The sequence below is a fragment of the Sinohyriopsis cumingii genome, chromosome 5, assembly GCF_028554795.1.
Source record: "Sinohyriopsis cumingii isolate HCF-2022 chromosome 5, ASM2855479v2, whole genome shotgun sequence".
Classification (NCBI taxonomy): Eukaryota; Metazoa; Mollusca; class Bivalvia; order Unionida; family Unionidae; genus Sinohyriopsis; species Sinohyriopsis cumingii.
The window spans coordinates 62,902,427-62,925,477 of NC_142965.1; the positions used below are offsets into that span (position 1 = coordinate 62,902,427).

Sequence of the window (23,051 nt, forward strand, 5' to 3'; positions counted from 1 at the left end):
TTGATTAACAATATTGTGGACATGTTAGGCCCATTTGCAGACATTGCCAAAGAAGTAAGTGATAGCCAAACATCAGTATCCTGGCTCGAGGGCATGAAGCAAGTCAAGGTATTCAAACAATGCACCATGATATGTTGACGTCACTAAAGACACGCTTTACTGACATCGCCAGCAACAAGAGGTTTGTCTTAGCCACCATCTTGGATCTACAATTCAAACATCGCCTATTCAGCGAAGAATTACTTGTGACCAGATCCAAAGAATGGCTTAGAGCAGAATGCATCATAGTTGCATCAGCTGACAACCAGGAGAAACCCCAGACAAAAAAAAAGAAGAAATATTGAAACTAAAACAAACACCACTGGACCATCAACATCACATCTCTGGGATTTGTTTTATGTGGCTGTGATGAACTTGTCCGTACCATCAACGAAACAACCCATGTGGATGACAACGATGCTTGAATTGTATCTGGTCAGCCCTCTGTTGCCACGAGAAGAAGACATATACATCTGGTGGAACGCTCACAGGTGTCAGTTCCCCTACCTGGCCAAATTAGCTAGACACTATTTGTCTGCAGCAGCTTCGATCATTCTGAGCTAGCAGCTGTTTAGTGGCTCAGGCCTGATTTTTTTTTATCGTCATGGATCGTTACTTGGCGTGAAGGGAGAAATGTTACTGTTGCTTAAATACAACCTACCTCAACTAGGCTTTCAGTATTAGCAGCAGCCAGCATGCAGTGACGTCTAACATTTAGTCTTAAAGCATGCATATATTTAATTTTAATTATTATTGGGCTATTGTTATTAACATGTTTTAGTCATTTATTGAAATCTAGTAATGGTGACCCGCATAATTCAACGTAATTCATTCATTTATATCTTGAATTGGTAAACCATAAGTTTTGTCAGTGTTAGTTTTAAAGTTTTTCAAGTTTTATGTTTGCGTGATCATTGTTTTCTATAAATAGCAATGTACTTCTTATCGGTTTCTGTTTGTTTTTGTACAGAAGTTCAAATTCAGTTGCTGCATAAACAATCTTGTTATAACTCACACGGCAAGATACATATTACACTAATAGGTTTATGTTTCTGAACCAGTCATTGTTATAAAACAAATAATGAAGAAATAATCGGTCTATATGCGGTATCAGCATAATCAGCAAAAAGTAACATCGGTACAGATTTAGTGCTCAGCATTAGTGTTTGTGTTAGGACTGGTTGTCATGGTAATGTAACTGGGTGGGATATCATGCTACATCACTATAAACTGCCACACTGCAGACATTGTAATGATTTGACTGAATTTTTTTTAAGGCGACATTAAAAATCCAAATCACACACACTCGACATTGTTCCACACCTTAAATGACACAATGGTACTTTATGGACCCCAAAATCATGTTATATCAGGGTTTCTCAGTTCTGTATTGAAGACTAATTACATTGAATGTGTATATATCAAGCACTATTTCTCATACTTTTTTTGTACTTAGTAAAAGAAGTCTTTTCTTAATGTAATATTCTGTTCTACAATCAGTGCGCCCACCACCGTATGAGACGAACAGAGATAATTATATTCCGCCACCTCCCAACCAGAACAAGCAGAGTAAACCAGACAATGGAAGCAGAACAAATCAGCTTTCACTTCCACTTTTACTCGGAGCTTTCCTGGCCTTCCTGAGGCTTGCCAGATAACAGGTTACAGTCATCCTCTGGCCAGAAAACTGGGTTTACAGTCATCCCGTAGTGAGATAACTGGGGTTACAATCATCCTCTGTTCTGGTTTATAAAAAAAAACATGCACAGAGGGCAGAGAAAAAACAACAACATTATTTTCTTAAGTTGCACCATTCCCTTAATAACTGTAGTTCATGTGATCACAAATATTAGATAATTATTTACATTTTCCGATGAGGCAGTATCATTATATACATAGCAATTTTAAATGTAATTTCCTTTGTTATTATTTTGGTAGACTCACAAGCCCTGGTAAATTCTGAGGGTAGTTGATGGAAAAAGTAGTGCACATTTTAGCTAGGATGTTGTCTGTCTGTTTTGTAAGGCGGGCAGAGCCCATATGTGTTATGTTTATAATACATGTTTCAGTTGTTAAATGTGCTTCTGTTACTGTCTTTCTGCTGTTCATAATTAAATATTCAATGGTCATGGGATAGTTGTGATATATTTTGTGTAAAAATGATAATATTGTTTTTTTAGATATGCAATACTTCATATTGTGTAATTTTCATTTGGCATTAAGTAATGTATCAAAATTTAATAGAGTTATCCCCACCCCACAGACATACAAAAACTAGGGGAGGTGTGGGCATAATGGGGTTAGTTTGTCGATTCATCCATTTGTCACACTTTTGTTTACTTAATACCTCCTGAACTCTTCGAGGTATTGTTTTGAAGTTTGGTATACTTTTGTTTCATGATTAATCATTGTGACCTGTAAAGAATGGAGTCTGGCTGACCAGCACTTTAATAGATATTTCCCTTTTTAATATAAATCGTGTCTCTCCATTCATTTGTTGTGCTCTTATCCAGTTAATATCTGCAGAACAGTTGGAATATTTATCGGTATTTATTTGTATCTTTACAAGAATGTGTCCCACATTAGATTTGGCTTTGTCAGATTAATACTTTTAGAGTTATCTTCCCATTTTTTAAAATTGTATTTCCTTTTTAGTTTCTTTTAGGGTACGATGCATGAGTACTCAAATACCATTACTGTTATTTGTTTTCTAAATTAAACAATGCGATTCTTTTTTGCTTTGGTGCTCAGTCGAACATTGCAAATGAAGTATGTTTTAAAACTGCTATTAAATTGGATCACATTGATCTCTTAGTCCTACTTTGTCTCACAGTGTAAACATTTTCCACATTAGGAATGACTGAAAACTTGACCCCTTGACAATGAATCTTTAATGTTTTTATTTGATACTTCTATCATTGCTCCAAAAGTATAATTCAGCTGGAGAAAAGCTTTTAACTTTGATTTGTGGAGAGTATTAGATTTTTAAAAAGATAATTAAATATATTGGTTCCTGTTTACCTGGGGAATTTTGAGTAGTCATCACTCCAAATCAAGATCATTTGGATTCAGGAAGAAATGCAAGGTATGTGTACCTCTATGCATAAGTCTTAGCATCCATACAGAAACTATGTGCATGTGATAAACTGACAACATCGAGTCTTTTGTTTTATTGGCCAGTGTTTGATGACATCTGTATGAAATTGGATTCAAGATAGTTAACTATTAAATACAGTTAAATACAGAGTATATCATGCTGTGAGTTGGATATATATGACAATACAATACAATTTTAGTGATGTATGATGCTTAAGGCACACCTTGGGTGATATTTATTTTCTGTTCATTTGTAATTTAATGTATTCAATATACAGATGTGTCTATGTCTTGTTGTGTTTCGTATCATTGATAATATTGTGGTCATAAACAGCATGGTCCAAAGAAAGAGGTCCCATAATGCAAGAGTCAGTGTGCCTTAATCTTATTTTCCACATTCTGTATTGCTGCCATTTTTGTAGGCAACCTGTAATGTTGTTGTAGAGGCGATTTTCTTAAAAGCATCATATGTTTGTAATGGCATAGGAATACATGTTGTCTTCTGTTTGTTTTCCTGCTTAAGTGTTGTACATTTGTTCCTGGAGAATACATCTGATCTAAAAATGTCAAAAATTCTTACTTGTTGTTAAGTTGACATCTGTTGTGAAAATAGAAAGGCATATGGTTGTAGTGCTGGTGATAACGAAAGTAGAAGGATGAGATCTCCACAAGCATGGTGGGAAAATAGCAGATTTGGGTACAAACTATGAGTGATAGAGGTATGGTTCACAGTACTGCTGGTGGAATAGTCCATGGGATGAGCTGTGTGTTAAGGAGCTCGTGGTGTATCTCTTGATTTGGTGATAATGTATATTTTGATGAGACATGTATTAAGGAGCTCATTATTGATGTCTTGATTTGGTGACATCACCCGTCTTACTGAGCCATGTTGTACAATCTACTAGTTTACCTCATCATTTGATGATGATGATGCAGATTTTGATGTGCTATGTATTAACTAATGATTTACATATGAAATTAGTGTCGTGATGAGCCATGTATTAAGGAACTTATGACTGATGTCTTGATTCCATGATAATACCTATCTTCAACAGTGGTAATGTCCAAATATCAAAAATGTTTGGTATAATGATGAGCTTATGTAATAAATTCGGAGTAAAAGAAAAACTTGAGTAAAAGAGAAAAACTGCTTCATTAAATTTGTGTCTACTTCTTTAACAGTTGAGTAGATAAAAGTTTTATACAATGTTTTTATCCTGGAATGAAAGTATGGATTCTCCTACAGAAAGCATTGTTAGAACAATCCTTCGATAAGATTTGTCTTTTTTTCATCTTTTTTTATCCTTTCTTGTTTCCATTCATTTACTTAAAAAGAAATCTTATTTTATAATCAAACAGTGGAAAATATGAGCCATTAAAATAAATAGGTTAAATGAAAACCGGTGGTGATGGAAGTTTTTATTGTAATGCCCAGTCCAATCAAGTTTGTAAAATTTTATGTATGTTTCATGTTTTATTGGACAACTATGTGTCGATGTACATCATTTGAATTAAAAGGAACATGTTTTGAATTTACGTAGATGAATTTGTCAAAGTTCTAGCATGCCGATTTCATTTTTATTGTAATTATGTAGAGGCTACAGTAAATACAAATACAGTCATATGCACAGTATGTCACTATAGATGTTTTATTACATAACATGCATTATTTGAAATGAATACATTTATTAAGTAACACGAATTACTTTTTATGCAAGTATCTACCAGGATTTCAAGGTTGTTATCACCTTGAAAATGTGACACTCAAACCTTTCATGTTTATATTGATAATATTTTGATTTTAATTGTGTTTATTACATACTATGTGTACATATGGTTTTGATACTGTATGATATTGTATGTAAAGTGTTCTCTGCATTATTTACCATTATAGAGTAGAAAAAACATAATGTTGGAATATATGAAAACTTTACTTACATGTTATACCATACAAAGTAAATGGGCCGTCATTAACTTAAGCAGAGCTATTGTGTAACATGTTTTTAATTGGAGGTGGGGGTAATTTTATTTGGTTGGGGAAAAGTTTTAAAGTTTTGGAGTGTTTATGGTTGCCATGAAATGTTCTTTAATGAGAAAAGATTTTAATCTTGAAAAATACTTCAAGTGAACAAAAATCTTCTTTAAATGTTACCAAATCTCTGAACACCATAGAGGGTATAAATCGATACCATCACAGTTTTGTACCATCAGTTGTTTTTGGTGTTTAACACCATTTTCAGCCCACAGTAGGTCATACATAGATGGCAGTTAGTATAACTGGGGGAGAAGTAACTGGGAGAATCATGGTAAGAACCCATGAAGGTGATAGCAGTGGTAACATACAAAATGGATGACAATATTCTTCATGTCAGCCTTTGTCTTGTATACTCATGTGGGAAATGATATAATAGTTTAGATGTGCTGATAATAAAACTTAAAATTAAGATAGTATGATGGTCTCTCACTATAATGTACCTTGGAATAACACTGTTCTTGATAAAACACTGGTATTGATATGAACCCCATTACATTGGTTGAATTGTATTTTCCATACATTATGCTCCAGAATAAGATGGCCTTGCAAAGAACTTCATAGATTTTTAGTGCTCCCTAAATCAGAAGTAGGAAGCATTTTGGGACTTTAGGTATAATGTCTGATTATGTTATTTTTATACATTTCTCTCACAGCTAAAAGAAAATGAGTTGGATGAGCTAATTAAAGAATATTTGTGTCTCAAATTTTACTCAAAGAAAAAAGATCTTCTTGAGAATTATTTCTTATAAAATAACAAAGTGATAAAGTTGAATTCAGAGAAAGCAGATGCTTTCAACCCACCCATTTTTATTGTGTAAATATTTGAGTGTTCCAATACATACAAAGTGTTCCAATACATGACTGTATACATAAAAAGTGGGCACTTGCTCTTAATTGTCAGTATTTTATTAAGATTTTCCAGAGAAGCACCACATCATAATCATGACTGTAACATAAAGGGGAAAGTGTTTACTTTGCTAACAGAAGGTCTGAAGGTGTTAATTCGTAATGAAACAATACAACAACTAGCTAAAGTCTAATGCTGTTAAGTGTTTATTAAACTTATACAACTAGCTAAAGTCTGAAGTTGTTAAGTGTTGATTAAACCATACTCCTAGCCAAGGTCTGATCCTGGTATGTGTCAGTGAAAACCATACCACACCCATCTAAGGTCTGGTGCTGACAGGTGTCAATGAAATCATGCTAAACCCATCTAAGGTCTGATGCTGTCAGGTATCAGTGAAACTGTACTACACCTAGCTAAGGTCCGATGCTGTCAGGTGTCAGTGAAACCATACTACATCCAGCTAAGGTATGAGATGCTGATAAGTGTCAATGAAATCATATTGCAACTAGCTAAGGTCTGATTCTCACGTCAATAAAACCATACCACACCCAGCTAAGATCTGATGTCAGGTCTCAATGAAACAATACTACAACTAGCTAAGGTCTGATGCTGTTAAGTGTCAATAAAACTATACTACAACTAGCTAAGGTCTGATGCTGTTAAGTGTCAATAAAACTGTATTACAACTAGCTAAGGTCTGATGCTGTTAAGTGTCAATAAAACCATACAAAAGCAAGATAAGGTCTGATGCTGTTAAGTGTCAATAAAACAATACTACAACTAGCTAAGATCTGATGCTGTTAAGTGTCAATAAAACAATACTACAGCTAGCTAAGGTCTGATGCTGTTAAGTGTCAATAAAACCATACAAAAGCAAGATAAGGTATAATGCTTTTAAGTGTTGGTTAGGCCCTACCACACCTAGCTAATGTCAAATGATGTTGACTGTCAATAAAACCATACTACAACTTGGAATAACTTACAGCTGGTTAGTCTCATGCTTCAACAAAGTCACTTGTACACAAGAAGGTTTTAGACTGTCCATTCAGAAGGATAAAACATTACAATACTATTCAGCAAATGTTTCATTTGATGGTGCTTTACGAGGCAATGTTGCATGTGGTTGTGCTTTAAATTTTTCTGTGTTTGTGGAACAGTCATCTGGTACCAAAACCAAAGACCATCTTATAATACCAAAGTTATTTATGAGGAGCTGTCTGTAAGTGATACATCACTCTAATTGTTGAAAATTGCAAAGTTGGAGAGATAAAGGCACTATATATGGAGTGGATCATTACATTTAAAAGATGGCTTTTTATACAGAGGAAACAGCTGCTGTTGGCAAACCATCTAGTATGGTGGACTGTATTTGTAGGAAGGATATTTAGTCAATGTAGCCATACATAGGGCTGGATTATTTAAGTGTTCTTGTGTCAAATGTCAATTCTATATTGGCCAAAATAAGTACATGTGTAAAAAATTGTAATGCTAGTTTTAATGGTGTTCATAAGTTTTTATACAAATGTCTCTGTTTATGTATTAAAGCTAATTTTAAGTGAACTCTTTAAGTTTATAAACCTTATTTTTATTGGAATTGCAAAATGTTAATAATAATTATATGAATTTTGTGTCTGCATTCACACGACTCCTTATTCGAACATGATGTATCGTTTCTAATGAAGCCATATTAGTCCAGAAGTTACCTCCCTTAACTAGATCATTTGTCTGTATAAGCTGTTTTAATGGTAACATTTTATACAGATATCAAAGATAAGTGAACAATCTCATGCACAAGGTCTTCAGGGATACAATATAATTGGATAGAGATTTTTTTTCATATGAGCTTCAATAATTTGATACCATTCTCTTCTCCGTTAATATGGACACTTTGCATTTCTTTCATGTTCGGAAGTTCAGGTTTTTCATTCTGTAAATTTTTGCCAGAGAGAATACAAACCTTTTTACGTTCTGCGGGGATGACATCTTTTGATTAATTACATGTAACTGTTGTCTGTCCTGAAATTTGTAATCATAATTTTTCCAGTAATAACAAATTAATGATTCTTCAAAAGAAAAGATGACTTTTTACAAAATTGAGCAAAATTAGTGAAATTTCTATTAACTGAAAATCATTTGGCAGGTTGGCAAATGCTACATCTTCAAGGAATAACCATTTAAGAACATTCTGATCCTTAGTTGGTGCATTGAATGCATATTAACCAGTTAATGGCTGAAAATAGTATGGAAGTATTAAAGTTAGAGGAGCTCTTTGTCCATTAGTGAAGACATTTGAATTAATATATTTCTAGATGCAGCACAAGGTATCATTCATGATGCAGTTTGAAAGCAACTGTAATGCATAACATCAAAAGCCTGCTACAGTCTGTGTGCTTGGAATGAGTTGTTAATTGGGACAGCTCATTATCATTAATTGGGAAGGATAAGCGTCATTAAAAGAGACAGCTTTGTGCCATTAATTGGAAATAGTATTTTTAAAAGGTCCTTCTCTGCTCCTTGAACATTTTTTTTTCTGCTTCATCACAGCTGCACTGTATAAATATTTTAATCATAAACATTTGTTTTGTTTTTTTATAGAGGCTTTTAAAGACCTTCTGATGACTTATAACTTGCACTGATATACTGTAGTGCATGACTTCAAGAACTGGTGACTTGCATGTCATGTGCATATCCATTATATGATGTGATAAACTACAGAGAAAAGAAAGTGATACTGTGATGTACAAATAGTCTTAACTAGGTTAAGTCTGTTACATGCATACACTGGAGAGTGTTATTGTGATGTACATTAGTCTTAACTAGGTTAAGTCTATTACATGCACTGGAGAGTGTTATTGTGATGTACATTAGTCTTAACTAGGTTAAGTCTATTACATGCACTGGAGAGTGTTATTGTGATGTACATTAGTCTTAACTAGGTTAAGTCTGTTACATGCATACACTGGAGAGTGTTATTGTGATGTACATTAGTCTTAACTAGGTTAAGTCTGTTACATGCATACACTGGAGAGTGTTATTGTGATGTACATTAGTCTTAACTAGGTTAAGTCTATTACATGCACTGGAGAGTGTTAGTGTGATGTACATTAGCCGTAACTAGATTAAGTCTGTTACAGGCATATACTGCAGAGGGTTTCCAAAACCTACAAATTTGTTCCTTGTAAATATTTTATGTGCAGAATTCATCATTAGTTGTATATATGAAAAATAAAGGAAGAAACTAATATCCTCACATTTATGTTTAATTCCTTTTTGTAACATGTACCGGATACAGAAACAAATGATATTTGAAAATAAATATTTCACCTGATCAGAAATGAATTATAACAGATTATCTTTGTAAAAAGATTATTTTTGATTTCTCAACAATAAAACCATCCTTGACCTGTCTGCATGTACTTGTGTAGTTACCATTCAGACTTTTGTTCCAAATTCATATCTCACTTTATGAAGGACAGAGCATGTTTTAAGATGCAGCACAAATGAATAGGAATATCAATTAATCACTTGCTAAAATTCTTGTGCTGAATATAAAATACTTTATTCAGTAACATAGGAGACAAGCCCAAATTACATGCATATAAAACAGACACATGATCAATATAACAAGTACAGTACATTTTAGTAAGTACATTTTTATAATATTTTTCTTTTCTCCCTGCTAAAGAGTACAAACTTTCAAATTGAGACAATGCTTTCTATTTTACTACTCAAGGCAGCAAAATTTTCTTCATTGGTTTTAAATTCAGAAATGGGTAAATACATCACACAAATGTGTGCAAATCTTGCACAACAGCTAATTAAACAATATTCTGTGTCCACATTATTAAGGTCACAGTATGGACAGTCTGTTTTCATAGTATGTGTCCTTAATTACCATGCATAGTCACTTATAAGATGAGTCTAACCGCAAACTGCCCATACCTAGATATGCAGTCTTATAATGTCCCGTCTTATCTGGACTTGTGCAGTTTGTTAGGAGTAATCAGTAGAACAAACAAAATAGACTCTGATATACAGGTGCAGTATGCTATGTCAGATCAGGATCTTTGTTGTTTGCTGTTTGACTGACTTCTAAGTGAGTATATATGGTAACCATAACGTTCGTAATCAGCCTCTCGATTTGCAATATATATTTCTAAAAAAAAATTGTTTAAGCAGCACAAATAATCTTCAACAGATAAATTTGTATTTAATATCCTTGCTATCCGTCCATGCTGTTTAGCTCTGCATGCCGGTTTTGTGTATCTATATCTTATATCTACTATTCAATATATTCGTAAAAGTCTTCTTGTTCCCCACCCCTTGGTTATACCATGCCTCAACAAAACCCTAACTTAGTAAACATTTTTTAAAATTATGGGCCCAAATTGTAGAGCGACTAGTACTATGAAGCCAAGAGGGTTGCATTTTTTTTTTGTGTAAAAGAATTTGAGCATTAAAAAATATGACATTTCAAGGTAAATACTCGCAAGTGAGGACAGTTTTCGCATTTTGTGATTTTTTCTTGAGCTGGAGCCCAAGGTACAGCTTAACAATGAGATTAAACTGGTACAGTCTCATGCAAGTGCAGTTTTCAAATAAAATCATAATTGGTGTTTTTGTTTTAGGATGACCAGGCTGTAGTGCTACTTTAATATCTGAAGAAATAAAATCCATAGCAGACAAAAGGCCAACTTTAGGGGTGTATATCTCAAACAGATTCTGAGATACTGAAAATTTAGATAAGAAGAAAATTCGCCAGGTCACAACTATGTTGCAATAAATTTCATCCTAATATCTATATAATCAAAAAAGTTACCAGCATTTGGAACCTTCATTGTAAGATTAATAATTTGGAAGTGAAAAAAATATGCTATCCATCCCTTCTTCAGTGGGCCATAATTTCATAAATAATTGGAATAGTTTTTCCTTAATTCTGCATTTAGCCATCATTAACGTAGATACACACCTGGATACAATTTCTTGGAAACTAGAGGTGGTCACCAAAGAAGATGTTGGGCGACGGAATAGAATGATCCAGAATGCGAAATGGGCAAAATTGTAATGTCAAAAATATTTAGTAAAATATTTACAATTTTCCAAATCTAGTATAATTTTCGGGTTATGCACGGCTTTATATGCTTTTGCAGCTGACTTATTTTGACAATTGTTCCAGGACCGCCTCAGTGGCCTTAAGTGGTTAGAACGTCCCCTTCGGATGAGGGAGGTCGCGGGTTTGAACCCAGGCCGATTCGTACCAAAGGCTTATATAAATTTACAGTTAACTGCCTCGCTTGGCGCTCAGCATTAAGAGGTTATCGTTAGGACTGGTCGGCCTGGTGACAGTATAATGTGACTGGGTGGTCCATGATGCTCAGTGTCGGCGGCATGATGCCCCAGTGCTAGACGTCACTATAAACTGCCACATTGCAGACATCGTAGCGTTATGACTGAAAAATTGTTAAAGCTACGTTAAAAATATAAATCACCCGCACCTCCCACACTTCTTCCAAATTCCACTCGATGAAAGACCCCCCCCCCCCCCAAGTAACTAACTTTAAGAACTAACTTAGAAGTTTCATGTCCTCAGAATACCTCGTAGGTAGCCGCACATTAAGAAATTCACTACCTAAGTTTCATCAAAGTTTACTGTAAGTTTAATGGAGTTAATTAATGGATAAGTCTATCTAATAAACTTTGCATTTTACTTCCTTTATCAGCCAGTAATATACAAAATCGTCTGCATAAAGTTGAAGAAAAACTTAAATATATTTTCTATTTCGATACCACTGTCACAACCAAAAGCTCAGTTTGGTAAAATAAGTGGTGACAGTTTGAAGCGTTGTCAAACGCCTACTGGATATTAATCCACTCGAGGCTGTTAAACAAGCTATGACGTCTGCATATAATGCTTACATTTTCAACTTTTCGTGCTCAAGTTACATTCAGCTTATGCTATAAAGCATTCTAGCAATTCTCTCAGAGACCATTCTAAAAGTCTCTAACTGCACGGTGGCACGATTTACCCAAATACACCCAAATACTGCCCAAATATACCCAAATACTGTCGTAATACTACTCAAATACTCATAAATACTGTCCATAAACAAGCACGTGCAAATGCAAGGTATATAATCTTAAAGTTTCATCACTACGTCTCTCATTGTGAAACAAATCTTTTCTAGGAGAAATAAACACAAAATTACCAAAATAAAACATTTGACCACACAAAGTCCAGTCCTGACACATAAACTATATAGCAAACATAACATCACAGCATATACATAGCAAACATGGAAGATCGTTGGCCACGATCACTGGAAATAGGGATTATCTTGATGTAATTATCCACAGACAAATATGTCAATGGGTGATAATGCAAAACATATAACAAGGTATTAATTTTATAGAATAAAGCTATCGAGTATTGGGAGAGGAGGAAATAAGGGCCTGTGTATACAGGAACCTCAGAAAACGATTCATCCAAGAAAGTAGCAAATTAAGAGAAACCACCGCAACAAAATATCATATAAATACATTTTCTTTTCTTTTTATTTACAGATAAAACCCACATAAATATCAGGGTGGGAACACAAAGACAAAAAAGTCATTGTTTCGAACAAAGAGCCGTGGTGGTGGTGGGGGCACTCGAGGCCAATAGCTAATTATGCCCACAAATGAAAATTAACATTCTTCTAGGTTACAGATGTCTACAATTATTTTTTTTTTTTTTATTAACCCCGTAATAGGTTGACCAATGGGTCGGGGAACCATCCCAGGGTCACCTTACAATCAAACATTTCTGGTTATCAGATAATCTAGGGACAATAAATATAATCTACAGAGAAAGTAAAAAAGAAACACACACACACACACGCATATACACATGCATATGGCACACAATCTAGGTGACATGGCTTTTGTGATATTACAGTATTTTGTTCCTGTTTACCCTCAAGTCAGAGACAAGTTAAATGTTCATTGTTGAGGTCCATTTTTGAAGAAATTGGTCCTCTTTTTTATTTACCTTAGCAGTGTATTTTTCAATGTTCTTATGCATTGCAACTATTTGCTTAAAAGCAAAAATAGAAGGATTTTTCATATTGAATCTGCAAGTATAAATGTAATATTTTGCCAAAATAAGCAGAAAATTACCCAAACTGTCCAGTTGTTCACTTCCTAAAAATGTTTCTTTTTTGGACAGATGTACAATATTTGGGCAAAAAGGTGCAAAAACTTCAATAAAACGGTACCAAAACTGTGAAGTAATACTGCAGTCATAAAAGAGATGCTCAATACTTTCAGTTTCATTCTTACAGAAAGTACATTTGTTGTCATCAAATATGTTAATTCTTTTAAGAAAATCATTAGTAGCGATTATTCTATGGATTAATTTAAAGTTAAAAGAGATCAACTTGGTATCCTTGGTACAGCATTTTGCCCGGCTATATATATCAGACCACTCCTCACTACTTATATTTTTATTAAATACTTGCATCCAAGTTTCTTGCTTCGCAGTGTGTTGCCTTTTAGCTTCATGTAAAAGATCTTTGTAAACAAACTTGAGTGAATCTTGTTTTCGCAAGTTCGTTATTTTATCCTCCTGCTTATCAAAATTATTATGTACTAGGTGTTTTTTTTTATGGCATCTTTCCATGCTTTAGGAATTCTGGATATTAAGGAGAAGTATTTCAAGAAATCATTGCTTCCAATTTTTTGTTTTACTATCTCAAAAGGTATTAAATTACCGTGATCATCTACTAGATCGTTCAGAATTTCAAAACCAGCTTCTGTCCAGGATTTGTATTGATAGATCATTTTAGGGGGGACAAAATTTAAAATACTCATGGATAGATACTCGTTAGGACTTTGCGGTTCTTCTTTCCATTTAGATACTGCCAAAATTACATCTCTCCAAAAACAGATGTCTACAATTAAGTATGCAAACTATGGACATATATATCGTCTCGAACTCTGTCGATAATTTCCGAGCTAATGGTAATTGGAGACGTTCGTTACATTATGTACAAATAATTTCGAATTGCTTTAGGAATTTAACGTATTTCATTGTGACCCAGAAATTAACTTAGCAATGAATTAAAAAATTTCTTTATTAGTAAACGCATCACTTGCTTGTTTCTGGACAGTATTTGTGTATATTTGGGCAGTATTTGGGTAAATCGTGCCACCCCATGTTAAATAAAATCTGCCCCTTTTCTTCATCAAATACTTCAAAATAGGTGTATTCAGGACGCATACGTTTTCTTCAGTACTATAACTTCTAAATCCCATTTGTTCTCTGCCTGATATATGGTTCTTTTTACCCACTGTGCTAAACATTTATTTAGATACCTAGTTACACTTTACTCCTAACTGGTAGCAGACTTATTGCTCTCTAATAATTTGGGTCAGTTTGGTTACCCATTTGTACCCATTTTAAGAAGTGGAACAGGTATAGTTCTATACACGAGACTTTTGGAATGTACTGAATATAATTTGTGCCAATAATAAGACTTGCATAAAATGGACTCGACATTTTACATGCCCGCCATAAGGCGTAGTATGTATGTATTACTGTAAATGATAACTAATCACCGTGCTCCTCATTTGATTTCAGCACTCTAAATCGGATTCTCCGCTATCCACAGTTAGCAAACTGTGATCGATTTGTGAAGAAGCCTGTTGATTTCTGGATGAAAAATTAAAAATAGATAATTGTTTCAGCACAGGAATGTTCAGTTCTTGACCATGTACCTGTACAAAAGATTGTGGGTGACAAACATATTAGCTATATAAAAAAACCTGTGCATTTACCAAAGTTTGAAGTTTGTGGAGAGTTTGCAATTTAGGTTGAAAGAACCTGTTAATTTTGGAGTTAAAACATGAACTGAAATTGTCAGTTTCACCCAAAGAAAAGCTGGTTTTGTGCAAGTACTTTTAAAACAATAGTGATGGATTATTAGTAATATAGGGCGATACAGGGACAATGGAAAATCCAGTCAAAAAGGTCGTGGGCCTGTATAGGGACATGATTTATAGGGACAACGGAAAATCCAGTCAAAAATGTCGTGGGCCTGTATAGGGACAATGGGACGTATCATTAATATAGGGACAATATGATTGAAGCAGGGAGGTGACGTCACGGTACTGACGATTAGCAACAATGTAGCAAGGGGCTGACCTCAGTCGGACCAAAGAACCGGGAAAACCCCACAGAACGCTTAGCGGGAACGGAACTGACGGGACAGAGACAGAGATAACACATACAACAGACGACATATTTAACACAAACAACACTACGACCGACCACATACAACAGACAACATATTTAACACAAACAACTATACAACCGAATAAAATATATTTTAGGCAAGAGAGCAAATCTTTTCGAGTCATCTCTACAACATAGAACATATATAAAACAAACAACTATACATTTTTAGGCAAGAAAGCAAATCTTTTCCAGGCATATGAGTGGCTCTGAAGTAGAACAAGATTTTCTCCTTCAAGAGCAACAGCGAGAAGAAAAAGAGGCAAGAAGGAAACGACAGGAAGAAGCACCAGAGAAGAAACAAGATCAAGGAGAGAAGAAGAATATTGAAAGCCAAACGGTAACAGTACTCTTAGACATTTTAGCAGATTTAAGGAATCTGAAATAAATGTATCAAACTTATTTATTACGACCCAAAGAGAAAAAGACCTTCCCGAGCCAAACAACCCTGCCATGTTCCTATGCCTGCGATATCACCCCTAGTGATTTCTACCAAATCATCATCGACCAGAGCCAGTCCAGAAGATGATTACGTTTCGTTCCTGATTTTTTGTTTATTTTTAAACAAACACCCAAAGGTCCTTTTCAGGGCCACCTACTTCTCTCGTAAATAGATAGTATTTCAATTGCCAAAGTCAATTAAAACTTAAAAGCCCTTGTTTACCCATGATGTACGTGTGTGAGTGAATGCGTGAGTGTAAGTCCATATTTTAAATATTAAAAACCAAGAGACACTTACTTTTTCTTCCTGGTCTATTCTGGTACAAAATTTACAATCCAATTCACAACACAGCACTTTAAAAAGTTCATAGACTTCTTCTGTGTCTTTGTTCACTCTCTCTGTTTTTTAAAATTAAATTTCTTTAATTTTACACGCTTTTCCTCCTCTTCGTCCTCACTTTCTCCTCGTTGTTTCTTATTTTCTTTTTTTCTTTTTCTGCACGTGTCTGGGCTCTTCCTTTGGGGAGGGTACCTCTTCTTTTTGTTCTGAACCACTCTCTTCCTCTTGCTCCTGTTGTTTCTTAGGGCATTCTCAAGACCAATGTCCTTTCTCTTGACCATGATGACAGGTATCTTGACTTTTGACTCTTCTGACACCTGTCTTGCTTTTGTGACGGTCTGGACACTCTGAAGACGAATGTTCTTTCTTCTTACAGATATAGCAAGTATCTTCACCTTTATCTCGAAAGAATGTGAAGTAGTCCGTCGGCTTGTGTGAACCCTGTGTGGACGAAGGACAAGAACGTGTGCATTGCCCTGCTTGTCAGCGGACTTTTGTCAGTTCAGACTGTTACCAACAACATCTGAAGACGCAAGGTTCACAGCAACAAGTGCTTGTCAAGTCCTGCGTTTGTACCCTACTTGTGGACAAGGCATACGTACCAATAGTGCCAAGTTACACGTATGTCGAGGAAATAAACGATGTTACATTTGTCACGCAATCGTGGCTTGGAACACGAATGATACATTAAAAATTACTAACCACAACAAGAGGAAGATGACCTGATCTTTTTCGATTTCGAATGCATGCAAGAGAATGGCATTCACGTTCCTGCGTGTCTCATCGAAGAGCATCCAAGAGCCTATCTAGTCATAGCCCTCACTGCAGCAAGATTCCTGGAGGACGTGAAAACATCTTTCGGGACCCGAACACGCTGGCCTATTTCGCACAATAGATCTTAAACTCCATCAAAGGGACATGGAGCCAAGAGGACATCGAACGTTACGGAGAGTTTCATCGCCATACCACGGTGATAGCCCACAATTTCTCGGGATACGATGGGCAATTTCTTCTCAGATACTATACGGAACAAAGTACCAAACGTCCGAAAGTGACTTTGAACGGAGCCAAACTCATTTCCATGCAAGTGGGACTAGTGCATTTTAAAGATTCAATGAGTTACTTGGCCATGCCTTTGAGTCGAATGCCTAAAACGTTTGAATGACAGAAATGGTCAAATGTTATTTTCCGTACTTTTTCAATACCGAAGCCAATGAACACGCCATTCTACCTCATTTTCCTGAGGCTCACGACTACAATTCCGACAACATGCGTACTGAACAACGGGAAGCTTCCTACGCTTCGTACCAGGCTTACACCTCGGACCCCTTCGACTTTCAGGAAGAAATGTTAAAGTATTGTCATTCCGACGTGGACAGTTTACGACGTCTCTGTGGAACATTTCGAGAACTATACACGGAACACGGAGGTTCGATCCTTTGAAAGAAGCTTGCACCATTGCCAAAGCGTGTTCCTTAGTGTACCACCAACGATTCATGTCTGAAAACACCATGACTGTCATCAGCCCTCAAACTACCAACCTTGTCAGACGTCAATACTCGGTCAAAGCCCTTCGCTGGCTACATTGCTAGTGCGACAAGACCATCGGTACGTATTCAGTTGCTGGCTGCGACTTAGAAAACCCCAAGGTCATGTACGAGTTTAACGGTTGCTCATTTCACGGATGTCACCTCTGCTACCCTCAACGTGACACTAAAAATCAGTTTTTACAACGTGCCATGGAAGACTTATACGAGGACAATTGTCAGCGATGCTTGAAGTTAGAACAGCAAGGATACCAAGTGGTGGAAATGTGGGAGCACGAGTACGATCACCGTTTGAAAACCGATTCCGAGTTTAAAAGCATCGTGGAAAGATAAAAGTTGGTGGACTCTCTGAACCCACGAGACAGTTTGTACGGAGTACGGACGAATGCCACCTGTTTGCTGTACCACGTAGACGAGGAGGAAGGAGAAGAAATCAAATACTTGGACGTGTGTTCACCGTATCCATACGTGTCCAAATATTGTCGCTTTCCCACAGGGCATACGCAATTGCTGATCGGAACACATGGACAACATTCGACAATACGAAGGACTGATTAAACATAAAGTCTTGCCTCCCACGGACTTGTACCATTCCGTTTTTCCTCACCATTGCCAAGGAAAACTGATGTTTCCCTTGTACCGTACTTGTGTTGAAACGTGCAATCAAGACCGACCATGTCAGCACACCCAGGAAGAACGAGCCTTGACGGGGATAGGGGTCAGCGTAGAATTGTTCAAAGCTCTGGACTTGGTATACCAAGTGTTAAAAGTGTACGAAATTTACCACTTTCCCAAGACACAAAAATACTACAAGGGCGACGAGACTCATAAAGGTATTTTCGCAGACTACGTGGATGCCTTTTTGAAACTGAATTAAGAAACCAGAGTCTATCCCTCCTGGTGCCACACTCCCGAAGACCGAAATAAGTTCAAAGAAAAATACTGGGAGCAGGAAGGCATCACATTAGACAACGTGGAGAAAACCAAGGAAGGTGGTCTCTTGCCAAAGTGATGTTAAATTTCTTGTGGGGCAAAATTGCACAACGATCGTGTTTACCCAAGTCAGAGTATTTGACAGAACCTTCCCGGTACTTCCAGATGATTCGCGACAAAACTAAATACATGAAAGACGTGGACGTCCTTCGCGATGACTTGATTCTGGTAAATTACGAAGAAGAACAGGACTTTGTACAAGTCGACGAATTTGGAAATGTCATCATTGCGGCTTACGTGACAGCCCATGCTCGCTTAAATTTGTACGAAGCTTTAGAACTGTTAGGTGATCGTGGCCTGTTCTTTGACACGGACAGTTGCATCAACATCGATCACAGCGTTAACGTCACCCTGACATCGAAGGAGACCGTTTAGGAGCACGGACAGACGAACACCCTGACGACAAAATTCTAAGTTTTGCTAGTGGCGGCCCTAAACGTTATGGCTACAAATACCGGGACAGACAATAAGTGCTCACGGAGTGTAAATTGAAATAATTGTCTCTCAATTATCGCAACAGTCGAGTGGTGAACTTTGGCTTATTGAAAGAAGCCTTACAGTCTGGACAGGATGGAAACTTTAAAGTGACCACCTACGAGCCACACAAGATTGTACGTTTACCCACACACCAAATCGTCAGTCGGACTTTGGAAAAAGTGTATCAAATTGTGTACCAGAAGCGAGTGAGGTTTCACAACCACTTCTCTTCACCGTTTGGTTACGTCGATATTGGTCAGTATATAAAAAGAGACAACGTCCAAGACCGATAGTTCATTGTAACTACCAAGACCAAGCGAGAAAGATGAATCATTTTAAACAGGCATAATTCAAATTTTCGGTGATTCTGAAGTGGAGTGCGATGGTGTGCCTTGCTATGAGAGTGATGCCGTACGCTGTGACTTCAGCGATGCAGTAAAAGCATCATGGGACCTTTGCTATAACTATTACTACTACCACTACACCTACCATGGAAAGTGATGCTGTCCGTGAAAAACCTGACGAATGCGAAAGCGGTGCCACTCGTTACTATGGACTCTTTACCGGTTTTCATAGTGGATGCCAACCTTCACGTGAGACCATGCGTCTACCAGCATAAGGATGTCGTCCACAACTGAACAAACTCTTGCGGACTTCACCCTACTCTCATCGAAATGAACCTGTGCGTTTGCCTGAATACTTCAACTTTGAAAGTCGATTCCAAACCTTCCAAGGAAGATGGCCAAAATATCTTGGAGGAGCTTCTCCCGAAGAATTAGCGAGAGCGAGATTTTTATACTTGGGCGAAGGGGATACAGTCAGGTGCTTCAGTTGAGGTGTCACTTCACTAATGAGAGCAGAAAGATTCGGCATACCTGGAACATGCTCGATGGCCTCCGAATTGTCAATACCTATCTTTAGTGGGACCGAGTTATTGAAGTGACATACCATGTCGCTTAAGAAACCAGCTTGGCTAGGAGTCAAACGTTGGACAACACCGAGACAAGTATTTAAACCCCATTTAATAAATAATATTCAAGGATTACCAAACGAACTGCAAGAGAATATCTACAATGAAGTTTGGCAGAGAATTCAGAGAGAAAAATCTCAATATGTGACTGTAGAACGTTTGTGTCAAGCAATTCACAAGAGGAAAGTGAAAGAAGAAAACAAACGGGTCAGATTTCTCTGGATCAAGTCTGTGTTCATCCGATTATTCCGCTTCAGACCGTCTACATCAGAAGATTTTATTGACATTCTTGACTGTTACCCTGAATGGCAGTGGTCAGAAATTCCTACCTATGTTCATTACTTTCGCTCTAGGAGAAAATTTGAAATAAAATATTACCGACTGACATGATCATGGATACTTTACAAGAGAACATTCGTGGTTTGCCCGTTGAGTTGAGAGAACGCATTTACCGAGAGCTGATCAAAATGCAAATGAAACGCAAAGAACAATTGCATCCGTTACGACACCTAATCAAAATCTCTTACACAACGTAAACTTATTTCAAGAGGAAACTTCAGAATGGAGTGTGATGTGCAAATTAGTGACTAAACCATTTAGATTCGCCACTGGAGTAAAATCATCTCTGTGCAGAAAGTACACTTATTGCCTCCGACAAAAAGAGGTATAAAAACAGGCTACAATGCCACGGCGTTTATGAGAAGTGATACAACAGATTCTGTGGAAGTAAATCAACGAGAGAATAAAAACAGTGGACGATTAACATTTATTACGAGAATTGTCTCTATTGAACTGGGATCGGCGTGTGGTGTGTGTCTTAGTGACTTGATTTGGTGGATTTCGTTTATCAGCCGATTCCTTGTGGACTGTTTACGAACAGTACTTACCACCAAATAAAACATGAAAGTCGTCCCTTTAAATGTCCATGAGAGACTCATTTTGTTCAAAGTCTTGCGTTTTCATCTGGATACTTCTCGACTTCTATGGGAAAAAAGATTCCTCAACTTGTGTGCGTAGCTTATGACTTACACCGTCACTGGACAGATGTACATAACTGGAAAAATTGGGATTTTAAGGATTGGACCAAAGAAGTGGCCAATTATGTTCAAGATTTGTGATCTTCAATTCAAACGTCCAAGGAAGGAAATAACTTTAAAACCTGTGTTAGTGACGGTGTTAGAATAACCCGTCACCAAGGACAGCTACTCCCTTCAGGAGAGGACTGTCATCGACATTCCCGAAAGATCATTCAGGAGGACACCTGCGTGACTCTACCCATTATAGAGACTGTAAGAGCATTACACACTATCCTTTGGACACCATGGTTACCAAAAACGTGTTGTACTGTGACTTGTTTGTATTCCACATTGATGTTTTGATGTGTATTTTATCGTTGTACTTAATCATTTAGCTTTTATGTATTTTTGTCTTTCGTGTTGTTCCATTTTAACTTGTAAGAAACGTGTCCTGATAAAGTATAAAAACTCTTGTCTTGTCTGTCTTAGTGTCAAAAGTGACATTCCTTGCATTATGGCTACTCTGCTGTCTCTGCTTCTTTTTTCTCCACTTTCAAAGTCATCGACGAACACTTAGATCGTGCCAGTTGGGAGGCATTGTATCTTCGCCATCCCCATAAGATGTTAATTGCCGGAAATAGCGGTTCAGGCAAAACTGAATTTATCAAACGTTTGATCGAACATAAACATCATTTAATGGATCGTCCACCTCAATGAATCGTGTGGTGTTACAAAGAGTGGCAATCGGCGTACAATCTCTTGCGAGAAAGGGAAGTCGAATCCATTGTGTTTGTGGAAGGCATTCCGAGCGAAGACGACGGAACTGTGTCTGACCCCTGTCAAACCTATCATGTTAGGAGAAGACGAAGAAGACATTAAACTGTGGTGTATGCGCAAAGGGCATTATCGTAATGTCAGTGTCATTTACATCACTCTAAATTTGTTTCAACAAAGTAAAGCCTATCGCACCATCAATCTCAATGTTCATTACATGGCCTTGTTTAAAAGCCCTGGAGATAAATCGCAAGTGCAAGTCTTAGCCAAACAGTTAGGAACGCCTTGGCTGACTCATGCGTACGACAATGTCACTCAAACTTCACACGCCTATTTACTCGATTATTTGCGATTTCGAACCCATCTATTTCCCCTCACCGATGACAATACACCAAAAAGACGATTTGCGTTTTAGGCACACTTTCTGTACACCAAACCCACAAAGGTTGTTTTTGTAGATCTTGCAGATAAGAACTCGGTGAAGGAGTAGTCACTGCAGTGGTAGCAGAAGCCGAGGCAGCGTGGAAGGGCATGATGGTCACTTCTTTTCATAGTCGATGACTTGCGAAGCGTTGATCCAAGAATCAAAACTGGGAGGATATCCTTTCCAAAGTAGTTTGAATTCTTTGACAAGACGTTTTCCCACTTTATGGGTTCTTCGTTTGAGAATGCTTTCGATGTTGTACGCTTTGTCTTCTTTTTTGGTTACGCGTTGTAACTCGGGCAATTTATAGACGGTTGGATGACGGTCATGCACTCGTCCAGTGACACGAAACAATTATGTGGTCCAATTGGGTAAGTAACCTTTGTCAAAAGTGCGTTTGGTTTTACCAGTGCGCATCCATTCTCTTATTGCCATCACTACACTTTGTTTTGGACAGCCACTGTCGGGGACGTACCAAAGAGGCGCTCGAAAACGGTCACTTTGTTGTCGGAAGTCATTTCTTGGGGGGTACATCCTATGCTTCGATGGTAAGATTGATTGTACGCTTGGATCAAGTGCGGTAAGATGTCGATGAACTTGAGAGGTGATGCGTAAAATATTCCACATGCGTTCTTTCAGTGTGCTTTGAAAACGTTCCACGATGCTGGCTTTGGTTTCGGGATTCTCGGTGGCGAAACAATGAATGTCAAGTTTCTTTAATTCTTTTTAGAAAGCCTGTCGTTTTGCCATCGAAGACGGTGCCGACTACTTTGTTCAATAC

The 23,051-nt window shown here is 37.0% G+C and overlaps 1 protein-coding gene across 2 annotated transcripts in view; it reads left to right on the forward strand.

Annotated features, from left to right (window-relative positions):
* LOC149799307 (glypican-5-like) overlaps positions 1-9,261 on the forward strand; it is a 76,305-nt gene extending 67,044 nt beyond the window's left edge. Inside the window, exons 5-6 of one of the 2 annotated variants that reach the window (XR_016421148.1) lie at positions 1,540-8,895; positions 9,016-9,261. Coding sequence is in view for 1 of the 2 variants with exons in the window: in XM_089958618.1 (XP_089814744.1) it covers positions 1,540-1,697 (158 nt within the window). In the remaining variant the exon portion in view is untranslated. Of the gene's footprint in view, positions 1-1,539 lie in introns of both variants that reach the window. The other variant, XM_089958618.1, reaches the window with a different exon arrangement.
* Positions 9,262-23,051: the final 13,790 nt, after the last annotated feature.